Source organism: Globicephala melas, chromosome 20, assembly GCF_963455315.2.
Source record: "Globicephala melas chromosome 20, mGloMel1.2, whole genome shotgun sequence".
In the NCBI taxonomy this organism is placed as follows: Eukaryota; Metazoa; Chordata; class Mammalia; order Artiodactyla; family Delphinidae; genus Globicephala; species Globicephala melas.
This window is the reverse complement of record NC_083333.1, coordinates 9,246,572-9,261,004: the sequence shown is the minus strand read 5'-3', so window position 1 is coordinate 9,261,004 and position 14,433 is coordinate 9,246,572. Positions and strand designations below refer to the sequence as shown.

At 39.5% G+C, this 14,433-nt stretch overlaps 1 protein-coding gene across 2 annotated transcripts in view; it reads left to right on the top strand.

The window, feature by feature from the left end:
- ANKFY1 (ankyrin repeat and FYVE domain containing 1) overlaps window positions 1-14,433 on the top strand; it is a 76,344-nt gene that overhangs the window by 21,988 nt on the left and 39,923 nt on the right. Inside the window, exon 4 of one of the 2 annotated variants that reach the window (XM_030861724.3) lies at window positions 9,872-10,007. In XM_030861724.3, coding sequence (XP_030717584.1) covers window positions 9,872-10,007 — 136 coding nt within the window. Of the gene's footprint in view, window positions 1-9,871; window positions 10,100-14,433 lie in introns of those variants that run through there. The other variant, XM_060291203.2, reaches the window with a different exon arrangement.

Genomic DNA, 14,433 nt, shown 5'->3' with positions numbered 1-14,433 from the left:
GAGGAAATGGGCTGATAACAAATCATTTAAGGCCAGGGCTGTATATACAGTAGTATAATGGCTTTATGTCTAAGGTACAGAAGAGACTGACTTGGGCTGATAAGGAACGTGTCAGAGGTGGCTAACACCTGAGCAGTGTTGCACAGGTTAAATAAGCATTTATCTCAAGAATTTAGGGGGTAAATTGTCTGATGCTTCTCCACTGTGAGTGAACTCTGTCTCATGATCATTTCTGGGATTTAACCTGAGGTCCGTAATTCATAGCTGTAAACACACAAATATTCATACATGCATATACATGAGCATATGCATTCATGCCTATAACTAAAACATCTACTTGGGAAACGGTCTTTACTGGAAGGACACCAGTCCACATGATTGAAATCGGAACAGTTTTTCTTTTTTAAAAGTAAAGTCTTTTGAAGCCTTATGTCTTTGACCCCATATAACACAATTATGAATAACTTTTAAAACCCATTGGATCATGAGGTGTTCTTCACAGTGCATGATAGGATCTTGATTACATGAACAGGTAGTTTTCAAAGACTAGTAGAGATAATAAAATATTGAAAATATTCAACTTTGTTAGAAAAAAGTTTAGAATAAGTTACCACCTTTTGATACCTACAGTATCAAAAATTGATGATCCCGGGCTTCCCTGGTGGCGCAGTGGTTGAGAGTCCGCTTGCCAATGCAGGGGACACGGGTTCGTGCCCCGGTCCGGGAAGATCCCACATGCCGTGGAGCGGCTGGGCCCATGAGCCGTGGCCGCTGGGCCTGCGCGTCCGGAGCCTGTGCCCCGCAACGGGAAAGGCCACAATGGTGAGAGGCCTGCGTACCACAAAAAAAAAAAAAAAAAAAAAAAAATTGATGATCCCAGTAGTTGTGAGGCTCATGGAATTGGTATTCTTGCACATTGCCAGTCACATTGTAAATGGGTATGAAGGATTTAGAAAACAGTTAGACAGCTGAGCTATAAAATAGTCATACTTTTTTTTTTTCACCTCATCATTTGACTTCTGTCAGATGGATTCTGTTATAGGTAATTCAGACAGTGTAAATGTTTATCATGGTAAATGTAGCTGTGAAATATTGCATACAACCAAAATGAATGAGTGGGAAAAATAAAATATGACTGCTCCCCAGAACAAATAAAATTACGTAAGAACACAGAAAATTGCATTAATTAATTAATTGCAAAATTGCATTAAACATTGCACTTAAAATTTTGCTTTTACTTTTTTAGTACATTAGAATATTTAAGAGCTGCTTTAACACTATCTGTGACTATCTGACCACAAGATTGGATCACTGAGAAGCAGGAGATTTTCTAGAGTTTAGGAAGGTATAATGTTAATGCCTTGAAATGTCCCTGAACATGCCTCCTGCTGTAAATAATCAGCATGGTTTGATCCGGGCTACAAGGTTTGCTTTCAGGAGTGAGCGGCTGCAGAGTCAATGTTTCTGGTGGCTTTGGTAAATCAGGCATCTACTAAGATAGCTGTAGTGGAGCTTATGGTATCTTTTCTTTTTTTTTTTTAAGCGTTTTAAAATTTTATTTATTTACTTTTGGCTGCCTTGGGTCTTCCTTGCTGCGCGTGGGCTTTCTCTAGTTGAGGCGAGCGGGGGCTACTCTTCGTTTTGGTGCGCGGGCTTCTCATTGTGGTGGCTTCTCTTGCTGCAGAGCACAGGCTCTAGGCGCCCGGGCTCTAGGCGCCCAGGCTTCGGGAGTTGTGGCTCTCGGGCTCTGGAGCACAGGCTCAGTAGTTGTAGTGCATGGGCTTAGTTGCTCTGCGGCATGTGGGATCTTCTCGGACCAGGGCTCAAACCCGTGTCCCCTGCATTGGCAGGCGGATTCTTAACCACTGCACCACCAGGGAAGCCCATCTTTACTTTTCTTTATAAAGTTTATCTTTGAAGGGTTCCAAGGAGGTGGTTGCATTTGTGGACCTGTTCATGTTTGTGTGTCTGGTGCAGAGTCCTGCTGAGTTGCCTGGGTGGGCATGGGTGTGATTACCTAAATCTGGGCTTGCAGCAACTGAAACTGCCTGAGAAGCCTGTGTGTTATACGATACCTGGAAGCACTACTGCCCATGGCTGCCTCACGCCTGAGGGAGATTGGAAATAGGCTCTTGTAAACAAGTGTATAAATAGCGTAAAAGCTGTGTTTTAAATGGTTGAACCTTTTCCACACTCATGAACTTAATAAAATCATTTTATGAATTTATTGGTATTTTGTTTCTTCAGAATTAGTCCATTAATATCACAAATGCTGAGTGGCAGGCACTTTTCAAGGTACTAGGGTTATAGCAGTGAACAAAATTAAATTCGTATTTGTATGGAACTTACATTCTTAGAGTGACATCCTAAGTCTCACATTTTCTTTGGAGGTTCTTGTGTAACTGATATTTCTTAAAATTCAAAATAAGCACAACTTTAATTCTATTAATTGTTATAAGAATTTTAGCACATGTTGATGAAGATACAGTAGGCATTATATACCAAGTGTTTAAAATGTATTTGGGTACATGAAAGTTTTCTTAAATCATACCTTGTTCAAAAAAGTAAAATATTGGGCTTCCCTGGTGGCGCAGTGGTTGAGAGTCCGCCTGCCAATGCAGAGGACACGGGTTCGTGCCCTGGTCCGGGAGGATCCTGCGTGCTGCGGAGCGGCTGGGCCCGTGAGCCGTGGCCGCTGAGCCTGTGCGTACGGAGCCTGTGCTCTGCAATGGGAGAGGCCACAACAGTGAGAGGCCCGCGTACCGCAAAAAAAAAAAAAAAAAAAAGTAAAATATTTTGCGCTTGATATGATGCAGTGACAAAGGCACAATCACTTCTGTAGGATTCTTGCCATAAATGCATGACCTCAATCTAATTATGGGAAAGCATCAAACTAACCCAAATTGAGAAACATTCCACAGAATAACTGGCCAGTATTACTCAAATATGTTAAGGTCATGAAAGACAAGATAAGATTAAGGAACTGTTAGAGATTGGAGGAGACTAAGGAGACATGATAATGAAATGCAGTGTGGTACCTCAATTGGATTCTGGCCCATAAAAAGGACATTACTGGGATAATTGGCAAAGTTTGTAATTAGTTAATAGTATTGTATCGGTCCTAGTCACCTGGTTTTAATAATTGTGCTATGGTTATGTAAGATGCTAATATTAGGGGAAGATGGGTAGAGGGTATACGGGAACTCTACAACTGTTTTGTTAAGTCTGAAATTGTTTCAAAATATAAAGGTCAAAAGTATAAATTTGCTTTTTATTTATTGGTTATTTTAAGTATAAAGATGTTTATAAAGATACTGACTGATCAACTGGGAAGAGAAAGAATATAACTGTTAGCTCAACACAGTACAACAAATCTTGATGCACGATATTTCACTTCTTTATGAAGTAAAGCAGTTTGCTTCAGGCTAAGTGGTTTGTTTATAGCCTCTCTATAGCACTTCAGTAATAGCAGCTGACACTGAGCAGTTCCAATGCTGTAGAATGGCTGTTTTGAAGCTAGAATTTCTTGCATGCTTCCTCCAGCAAAGATCTTATGGTTCCCTGGCATGAGAGTTTATGGTGAGTCATTCAGCTTTCCTGGAATGTGTCCTGTGTCCTGTCAAGCCATTCCCAAAACAGAAAGCATCCTCCTTCCCTCCTTTTCAGTCCAGTTAGGAAAACTACGCACCAAAGCACAGACCTGGGAGGTTGCACTGTGCAGTGGAAGAAGCATAGGGTCCCAGACTCTGTGCTCAGGCACACTAAGGTGCTCCAGCAAACTCACAGGGACAATGGTATCTGTTAGATACCATGTGTTCTAGGTTGTTCAGTTTCAGTATTTTGAAGATATCTATGGTGGTTTAAAATATGTCCATAAATTATTTGTTATTCCTCCCTTCAAAGGAGGATCCTGATTCCATTCCTCTTACGTATAGGCTGACTGAGCTTGTAATTGATAACATGTTACTGCAGAGATAGGTTCTTTGAAGGCATTGTGACTTCTTCCTTGCTCTGTCTTTTGGATTGCTCACTTTGGAAGAAGTTAGCTGCTGTGTCATGAGGACACTCAAACAGCCTTGTGGCCTCCTGCTAACAGCTGAGACCCCCTCCCAGAGATTTTCTTAGAGCTTCAGTTAATCTGTGTTATGTCCCCTTACTCAACCCTAACATGGCTTTTGTGTTTTTCTGTCTAATCTCTGTTTATGCTAAATTTGTCTGTGTGTTGGTTTAAAATAGTCTGTTTTAATAATAATCATAGGAAATTTTTGTATAGCAATTAACATGTGGTGGTAGTTTACAGGTATTAACTCATTTATCTTTAGAATAACACTTTGAGGTAAGTACTATTGTTTATTCCCTCTTATAGATGAGGAATATATGGTCATCTACATATTGAGCAATATATGCTTCCATCTATTGGCTAGTGTAAATAATGTTGCAGTGAATATTGGTGTACAAATCTCTCTTCAGGAGCCTGCTTTCAGTTCTCTTGGGTACATACCCAGAAGTGGGATTGCTGGATCATATAGTAGTTTTATTTTAAATTTTCAAGGAACTGTTTTCTATACGGTCTGCACCATTTTACATTTCCCCCAACAGTGCACAAGGGTTCCAATTTCTCCACATCCTCACCAATACTTGTTGTTTACTGTGTTTTGTTTTGTTTTGATAGAGGCTATTCTACCGGATGTGAAGTGGTAAAGACTTGTTCGTTATGTTTAGTTTGCAGTAGTTTGCTGATGATGTATCTAGATGATTTTCTTCTTGTTTAGGGTACTCTGATCTTGAATCTAAAAATTTAGGTCTGTCACCAAATTAGGAAAGGACCATCATTTCTTCATTATTTTTCTTCCTTGATCTCTTTCTTTCTGAGACTCCAGTAGTAGACCCTTTGTTACTATCCAACAGGTCTCTTTGAGGCTCTCTCTTTTATTTTTTTCTCCCAACCTTTTTTTTTTTTTTTTCTGTTCTTCAGATAGGATAAATTCTACTGATCTATCTTCAGGTTTACTGACTTTGCACTGCTGTTTTCATTCTGCTCTTGAGCCCACTGAGTATGTTTTTATTATACATATCATATTTTTCATTTCTATAATTTCTATTTCTTATAATTTATATGCTGAAAATTTTTCTTTTAATTTCAAGTGTGTTTCCCTTTACCTTCTGGAGCATAGTTATACTAGATGTCTTCAAGTCTTTCATAAGTTCAGTATCTGGGTCATCTTGACGTTATCTTTTCCCTTGAAAAACGGTCATATTTTCCAAATGTTTTTCTTTATCAAATGATTTTGAATTGTATCCTGGACATTGCCATTATGTTGTGTAGGCTTTGGTCCTGTGTCATCCTCTGGAAAATGCTAAGGCTCCTTAGGTGCAAACTGCAGCTTCTGTTTCACCTTCTGTGGGTGGTGGTTCAAATATCACTTCAGTTCTTAAAGCTGGGCTAGGACTGTTCTGTGCATCAGTGGCTTAGAGGTGAGCCTGAGGCCTTGTGGCTTGTACACAGAATTAGGAGATCTCCTTCTCTGGTTCTCTTCACTCTGGGACTCTCCCCTGACCCTTCAGTGCCCTGGGGGCTCCTTTTCCTGGTTCATCTGACCAGAAAGGTGGAGTTTTTATTGGCGTTTTAGGCATCCTCGTGGGCACTACGGCAGTGTTCCTCCTGGACAAGTCTACCCTCAGGACAAAGCCATAAAGGGAAAAAAAACAATGGAGAAGCTTGTCCAGTGCAATTGCTTCTTCAAGTTTTGCCTCCCCCTACAATTCAGATGCTTTTGTTTATTTTCAGAATCCTCTGGTAGCTGTTTTTGGTACACTGTCTATAGTTTTTAGCTATAATCAGTTACAGTAGCATGGGTTGTCACACTGCCATAACAGAACTAGACCCTGTATACTTTTATTCCTTTTTGACACTGGGATTATTTTGAAGTACGATATGGGGTTTATTTTTATTTCCAAGAAGTTATATTTAAGGGTACATCCTTAAACTGACTAAAGAGGATGTTTATACTGATAAAAGATGCAGTCTATGGGAATTCCCTGGTGGTCCAGTGGTTAGGACTCGGTGCTTTCACTGCTGGGGCCCGGGTTCAATCCCTGGTGGGGAACTAAGATCCTGCAAGTCCTGCAGTGTGGCAAAAAAAAAAAGATACAGTCTATCGTGATTTTTAAATTTTATGAGCTAAAAACTTTTTGTAAAGGGCATGAAGAAAAAAATAGTTGGAAACTCAAAGACAAACCAGAGTCACAGTAGGAGATTCAAAACACCTTTCTCAGATTTGACAGATTGAATGGAGGATTTAAGTAACAAAATTAATTTCCTCAGTATACTTCATTTAATGGCTACTTGCGTACAGATAAGTTTATTCCCATTCTTTCCAAATGTCTTATAAAACATTTATCTGAAATCAGACCAAAAAAAAAAAAAAAAAACCCAACTAGGTCACAGAAAATTTCAAGTTCTCCAAAAGAAAATTTCAAGTTTTCCAAAGCATGACAATATGCATCGTGGACTACAGTGAAGTCGGAAGGTTAGGTGTTACCTTCTTTTCATCCTTGCAGTCACAGATTTTTACCAGCTTCTGCGCTGGGCCTGATGAGAGGGCGACGGCTTCTAGCAGCAGATATACCAGGCAAGTCATGGATGCCAACTGGTTTCACTTCTCAGAGTCTAATCTTTTTAAAGGTAATTTCTGGTTTATGGGATCATCTGACTTTTATAGCCACTTGCTTACGTAGATTGGAAGCAGATAGACTGAATCGCTTGCCTAAAAGTACACAGTTGGAAGCACATACCCTTCTGGTTCATTGTTCTCTGCCCACCTTATACCACGGGCTGCTTAGTCTGAGTCTCAAAATGGATCTATTCTCAGTTTATTTTGGAGATTAAGGGAAGAGTCAAGGCAGGAGTGGGAAAATTTGGCGATCACTTGGATCTTATTTTATTTGAAATTTTGAGGGCTTCCAGGACGTCCCTGCTGATGTGGTTTTTAAGAAAACTAAAAAAAAAAAAAAGAAAAGAAAACTAGATTTTGGTTTATCAACCGTACAGGTCAAATTTATTTGTTTGGACAATTGGGGTAAGAGTTATTAAAGGAAACCAGCCAAATTTTAAAACAAAATTAATTAAACTACCACAGAGAAGATATTTGAGGGTTGTGGTGTTGGGGATGCTCTCATCATTAGGCATAAGCTATCTTTCCAAGATAAGGCTGTATGAGCCAAGTAGTGGTGTACGGGCAGACCTCGGAGATATTGCAGGTTCAGTCCCAGACCACTGCCATCAAGAGCAAAAATTGTAACAAAGTGAGTCACATGAATTTTTTGTTTTCCCAGTGCATGTAATGCTATGTTTACACATAGCCTATTAAGTGTGCATTGCCATTATGTCTAAAAAAACAATGTACATACCTTAATTTAAAAATACCTTATGGCTAAAAATTTCTAACCATCATCTGATAACACAGGGTTACCACAAACCTTCAATTTGTGAAAAAACACTATCTGCAAAGTGAGATAAAGTGAAGTGTAATAAAATGAGGTCTGCCTGTACACAGCTTTGGCATTTTTGGTGACTCTGGACAAATTGCATGGCCTACATATTTTTTCTTTTCATTAGGAGACTACTGAGGCATTAAACCCAGTTTACAAAGCTAGCTTAGAATTTCACTGTTTCAAGATCTACTTTGTATACCTTAGACAGCTTAGTTGAAGTACTTCTTCAAGTAAATTGTTTAAAGAAATCAAATTAGATTTTCATCTGATTTTAAAATGTTTTTCTCTCTCTTAAGACATTTACAAAAGTATTATTACTACATTGGCAGGTAAGAGAAAAGAAAAAAAAAATAGACCTTAACCTAATCACTGTTAGCATTTTGATGCATTATTTTTCACTGTTTTTTTCCCCGCCAATTACACCTTTTTTTTTCTCCTTTTACTATCTGGCTACTTAAGGGGGTGATGGTGAATTAACGTGGTTGCAAGTTAATCAGGGGCCTTCAGTTTCACTCACTTGACATTACTGTCTTCAACCCTCTCCTCCCCACTAGAGTTGGAAGAGAGGGGTTAGTAAGAACCATTCAGTTGTTGCCTAATTACTAAGTTAATGGGATGTTCCTGTTGCATGTTCCACCTTTCCTAGGTAATCAAGAATTGAGTATAGTTTCTTAAACCTTAGCAAGCATCAAAGTCACATGAAGGACTTGTTAAAACACAAATGCTGGGCCCCACTCTTATAGTTTCTGACTTAATAGATCAGGGTGGGCCTGATAATAAGACTTTCTCACACTTTCCCAGATAATGCTGATTCTGTTAGCCCAGGCCCACAGTTGAGAACTGTTGGTGTGTAGACCATGATTTTTTGAGTGATCCTCTGACCATCACTGACCTCCTTCTGATAACCAAGAGTTGATTTTAGTTGAAATCATAATTTAGATATTTTACATTATGATTTTCGTCCCAAGCATTTCCCCGAGTTGCTGTAAAGCATTTTAACTGAAAAAACTACACAAGTAATGTATGTTCATTAAATAAAAATCAGGGAGAAAAGAAGCTAAAAGAAAAATTAGTTACAAATTCCTCCAGGTCAATACTTTTAGTGTATATCTTTCCAGTCTCTCAATAGATAGACAGACAGACAGATGGACAGTCTTTTTGTGGTCATACCACCCAGAATGTCTTCGATTTTGTCTGATCTTGGAAGTTAAGTAGGGTCGGACTTGGTTAGTACTTGGATGGAAGACAGACACAAAACTCTGTGTGTGTGTGTGTGTGTGTGTGTATGTGTATACACACACATATATACACAGACAAATATATCTAACAAAAGTGAGATCATTTAATACATGTATTTTTAGTTATGTAGTTTTTTTACTTGCTATGTAGTGAATATATTTTTATGTTGAATATAGATCTAAATAATTTTAATTGATGCAACATTTTCCAGTTTATACTCTAATTTATTTAATTAGTTCTCTTAAGAGTTTTGCTCCAGTTTTTCATTATTAAAAATAATACTGCATTGACTATCTTATGTTTCTCTGTATTTGCTTAGTTATTTTCTTAGGATAATAATCTACATGTATGATTGCTGTGTCAAAGGTTATGCACTTCCCTGGCAGTCCAGTGGTTAAGACTCTGCTCTTCCACTGCAGCACAGCCAAAGGAAAAAAAAAATGTTATGCACTTCTAAGAATCTTTGCTAGTCTGAGAAACAAAAAAAGTATTCTAGTTTAAGTTTATATTTAATTATCAGTAAGGTTTATTGGCCATTTTATTTCTTTGTGAATTACCTGTTTATATCCATTGCTGATATTTCCATTGAGTGTCCATCTTCTCATTTTTATTTGTAAGATCTTTTTATTAGAATGTAAACTCTTTGCCATATGTTTAAAATAGTTTCCCCCAGTTTATTTGACTTATATCTTTTTTTTTGCGGTACGCGGGCCTCTCACCGCTGTGGCCTCTCCCGTCGCGGAGCACAGGCTCCGGACGCGCAGGCCCAGCGGCCTTGGCTCACGGGCCCAGCCGCTCCGCGGCATGTGGGATCTTCCCAGACTGGGGCACGAACCCGCGTCCCCTGTATCGGCAGGCGGACTCTCAATCACTGCGCCACCAGGGAAGCCCTGACTTATATCTTTAATAGGTTCATTTTCCCCACCTGCTGCCCCGTGCAGAATTCTTAACACTTTTCTGGAGTCAGATGGTACCCAAAATGCTTAATTACCATTTTTAATGCCTGTGTGATATTTCTTTGAGTGGGGTCTACCAGAATTTAGTTTATTATCCTCAACTTTTAGGGGTCCTCGAGAAGGCCTGAGTGTGTCATCTGTGCTTTGTTTTCAAAGTTTTTCTACTTCTTTTCTTTAACCAGATGCTAACCCTGAGGTGACCATGACAATGCTTCGCTGGATCTATACGGATGAGTTGGAGTTCAGAGAAGATGATGTGTTCCTGACTGAGCTGATGAAACTAGCTAATCGGTTTCAGCTACAGCTCCTTAGGGAGAGGCAAGTCACAGCAGATATATTCAAGCACCTCAGATGGTGGTGGCTGAGCTTTAATTATGCCAAGCTCTGGGAAAACAGCTGCTTCTGCTAATGTAAATAACTTTTGCAAGGTGTTCTTTTAAACGCAGTAGTGGGGAGAGAATTTTATCTCCCTTGCTTTGTGTTATCTTGTAAGCTAAATTTTGCCAAAGCTTTTAGGTATTCTCTGTTCTTTCACTGGTTTATTACCTGAGATTACATAGCTGTGTGAACTGATGAACTGAATATGAAATAATGTAATCCAATGTCCAACGCCTCAACTTTCCCTCCTATACCATTTCCTTTTGACATTTTATTCTACTTTCTGATATATCTACTTAGAAGGAGTTCTTGGTCATATTCTCTTGTTAGAAACACATTAATAACTAAATTAGTACATGAGAATCTGCTTCAGTAAGTTTCATAGTGTTTCTGAGGTCTCACTTCATTTGTTAACTGCTTTTTAGGTTTAGTCTCCTATGTTTTTTATATTGCATTTTCTCTGTTGCTCTCCCGAGTTGGCCTTTATAACAACAGAAAACAAAATGTTCACCAGATGATATCAAGCAAAATGCCCTTTAGTTTTTGTTGGAGATATGGCCCTTGGTAGTCAGCTTGGTAGATGGAGCGTCTTTTTATGTCACTTAGTAATCTTTTGTATTCTGCATGCGTGAAGGAATGGCTTTTTTCCTGGGTGGGTGGAGAGGTAGTTTCAGCTATCAAGAGGCATTCCACTTGTTGTGTTGCCCTCAGTGAGTCAAGAGAGACCTTGCTACCAGAGCTGCTTGTTCTGTTTTCTTTATGAGGCTGATGTTTCCCCTGAGATGGCCCACTGGGCCCCACATGAGACAAGTACACAGGTTACTCCTGACTGTCTGTGATTGATGTGGGCTTGAGTGTATTTTAATACCTAAATCCAATAAGTAAAAAAAAAAAATCAAACAAGCAGGTCTAAGGTTTGTAGGTACATACAGTATTAGGTTAGCAAAGATAACTTTACTGTCAGGGCCTTTCTTTGGGTGAGTTTTTGAATCATCTGAGAGTGAAATGAGAATAATTTTGATTAGATTGAGTGTGATTTATATCTACTTTTTCCCCCCCAGATTTCCTGAGCTTTTTCCCATTGACCTTGTCAAACTTGCTTGTAAATTAAATTGCTTTGATAAAAGTGCCCTGCAAAAAAAAAAAAAAAAGTGCCCTGCAGTTTGGAGTAGTTTAGATAATTGTAATCTGTGTAATGGATTCTTTAATTAGAATGTTTGTTGTTTATTGACTGATTAGGCTTCAAAACTGTCAACATGACCAGATGCTCAATGTTGTATTGTTGGATGTGGGCATTAAGTTTATCTGTCATGGCTTTGTTAAGGGCTGGGATGGAAGAGACCCAGTAGCGGGTTCAATTGTTGGCTTTTGAAAGGTCACAGAGCGCCCACTGCTGTCTGCAGGAGAAATTACACATTTGAAATAGTAAGTGAAAGGGCCCCAACACAAATGTGTGCAGTTAGATGTGAAGCCGGTGTTGGTCATTTTTGTAATGTAGGGGTCTTGGCGGTTTGGGAATGCTATCACCGGTTTGATGAAAAGGAGGTTTTGGGCATAAGCATTATCAGGAAAACACTCTTAAAAAAGGAGAGAATTAATGGTGTATGCTAACAACTGACAGTTTGTATAATTTTTTCCTGATTATTAACTACGTATTCAGTTCATGGTATTTAGAAAGTATAGAATGATATAAAGAAAAAAAGTAAATCGTCTAATTCAACCACTGTTAACCTTTTGCTGTTCATTCTTTCAGTAATTTTTCTGCCTTATGTTCATACACGGGATTGATAAAAAACTAGATAGGAGTTTGTGGGACGCTTGAGTATATGCTTGACTTTGTACTTTAAAAATTAGGTTTATCATTTTTGTGCATCTGTGTCCTTTTTGTACTCTAAAATTAAAAACGTATATTAACAGCAACAAAATCCCTTTAGAGGAAAGTTAGTCTGCCTTGCTACTTTTCAAAGAGAAGACATGAACTGAGAATCTGAGTTTTTAGATATAATTACATGTTCTTCAGTTGTGTAAATCATGTCAGTTACTATTTATAGGCTATCCAAATAGTGAATGTCACTCTGGGGATCCCAGAATTTAGTGAAAATGAAGTGTCTGCCAGTGGTAACAAAACATCTGTCTTCATGAAACATAGTTGAGTATCTTGATAGAGTGTATTTTGGCAGTAGTAAGGAGGGGAATAGAATTTTCAGACTCTCAGCATTTGTCTGTAAAAATGCTTTGTAAAGTCAGTACTCCCTGAGATCACACCATGTTTTAGGACATTAGGATATTTGTCATTGTAAAAGTGGTAAAAGTTTCACATACCTGAAAAGAGGACTTTTCTCCTGGAATGCTCTGATTTCATAGCCTGGGTCAGAATAACTTCAAACATTGCTGTCAGTCTGCTGATAGTTTGGGGAGACTGGTGGTACAGACAGCAGAGGCTCAGAAATAGAACATTGTTATTCATTATTATAGTAACTTATTTAGATATTGTGACAATTTGAGTTAAAAGTGCCCTGGGGGAGATGCTTCTTCACACCAAGCTGTGTAGCTTAAAAACAAAGCACTTAAGCACAGGTCTTGGAATAAAATGGGTACCTGCATTTACTGCCAGATGGAGAAATGACTCCATGATTATTCTTGCTCCTAGCCTAAGGTCTCATTTGTGAGGTTTAGAAAGTTTGTTCCCCCTTCTTCCCAGGTCTTTCTCATGACTTTCCTCCTCTCCTCCCTCATCTCCCACTCTCCACTTGGTATCCAAACCTCACCTGTTAGAATTGGGAGTTATCCGCTAGCCAATCAGTTATTCTTATTTATAGTAATACTGAAACCCATTCTTATTAGTTATTAAATTATGCAGCTTCCTTGAGAAGGACCTCAGCTTTCAAGCAAGCATACCTCCTATGTACCTCAGACTGTGCAAGGCTTACATAGTTTTCCTTTATCTTGGAAAACACACAGAGATCCCCTAAACCTCTGAGATAGAGTAATGTCTCACAGGGGAGGAGGTGGGGTCACAGGGAGCTTGTGTAGTTTGGCCCCTCAAATTCCGTGGGCCTCAACTCAGGTCTTTCTCACCTCACGGTTCACTTTGCGTTCAGCACTGTATGCTGCCCTTGTGATTAGAACATGGTTTTTGTGGGAGCTGGGGACAGAAGCAGCGGTGGGGTGTCAGGGAATACCTGATGCCACATTAGGCCTCTCGACTGCCCTTGGAGGTGAACCTGATTTGTAGGGAGATGTTCAGGCAAAGGAGATGGGAGGGCCGTGTCACCTGCCTCCTTCCCCCGGGCCCTGTGCTGTGGAGACCCACCAAGATTTCCAGGAATTCTGGGGCAGTGGAAGTGTGGGCCTTCCCAGTGCTACATCTTCTAGTCTAGGACATGCGTGTGCCTGCTTTGTGCTGCCAGAGGCCTGCGTGCAGCCCTCTCTTCCCTGACGTAGTTGGGGCTCTCTTAGTGATTGTGAGAGTCTTGTTATTGTTGCTGTTGTTGTTGTCATGTTGTTACCAGGCTCTATGGGACATCCGTTGTAGCCAGTTCTTCTCTGTCTGGTGTACTATAGTTTGACTCTTAACTCAGTTGTTTCTATACATGATAGATTTTTAAAGTGGGCTTTCTAAAATCAGCTTTATTGAGTTATAATTCTCATACCATATAGATCACCATTTGGGGAAGACTTTTAAGGAGGTGTTCATTTATTGAGGCATAGAGCCTCATATTTGAAGTGATTTCTAAGCCACACTGGTTGCGTGACAGAGTTATGCTTGTGGGAACTGCAAACGTGTCCCATACAATTAAACATCAAAGGACTGAATTTGATTTATTGCGTGTTTGATATTACAATTGCCTGTGTGCTATGATTACTGAGTTTCACGTGATTACTTTCAAGGCAGTTGGGGGGTTAAGCTTAACATATTTATTTACAGATTATTTTGGTTCTGACCAGAATGAGCAATATAATAATGAAATTCTAGGACTTATAAAATACAGTGGGCTTCCCTGGTGGCGCAGTGGTTGAGAGTCCGCCTGCTGATGCAGGGGACACGGGTTCGTGCCCCGGTCCGGGAAGATCCCACATGCTGCAGAGCGGCTGGGCCCGTGAGCCATGGCCGCTGAGCCTGCGCGTCCGGAGCCTGTGCTCCTCAATGGGAGAGGCCACAAAAGTGAGAGGCCCGCGTACCGCAAAAAAAAAAAAAAAAAAAATTATATATATATATGTGTGTATATATATATATACACACATATATATATAGTAACTCAGCTACAATTCATTCGTAGCTGCTTTGCTTAAACCTTAGGCTTTAGTGCTATTGGACATGGCCAGGCAGTACACAGATTATTGCTTTGGTTTGTTTGTTTATGAA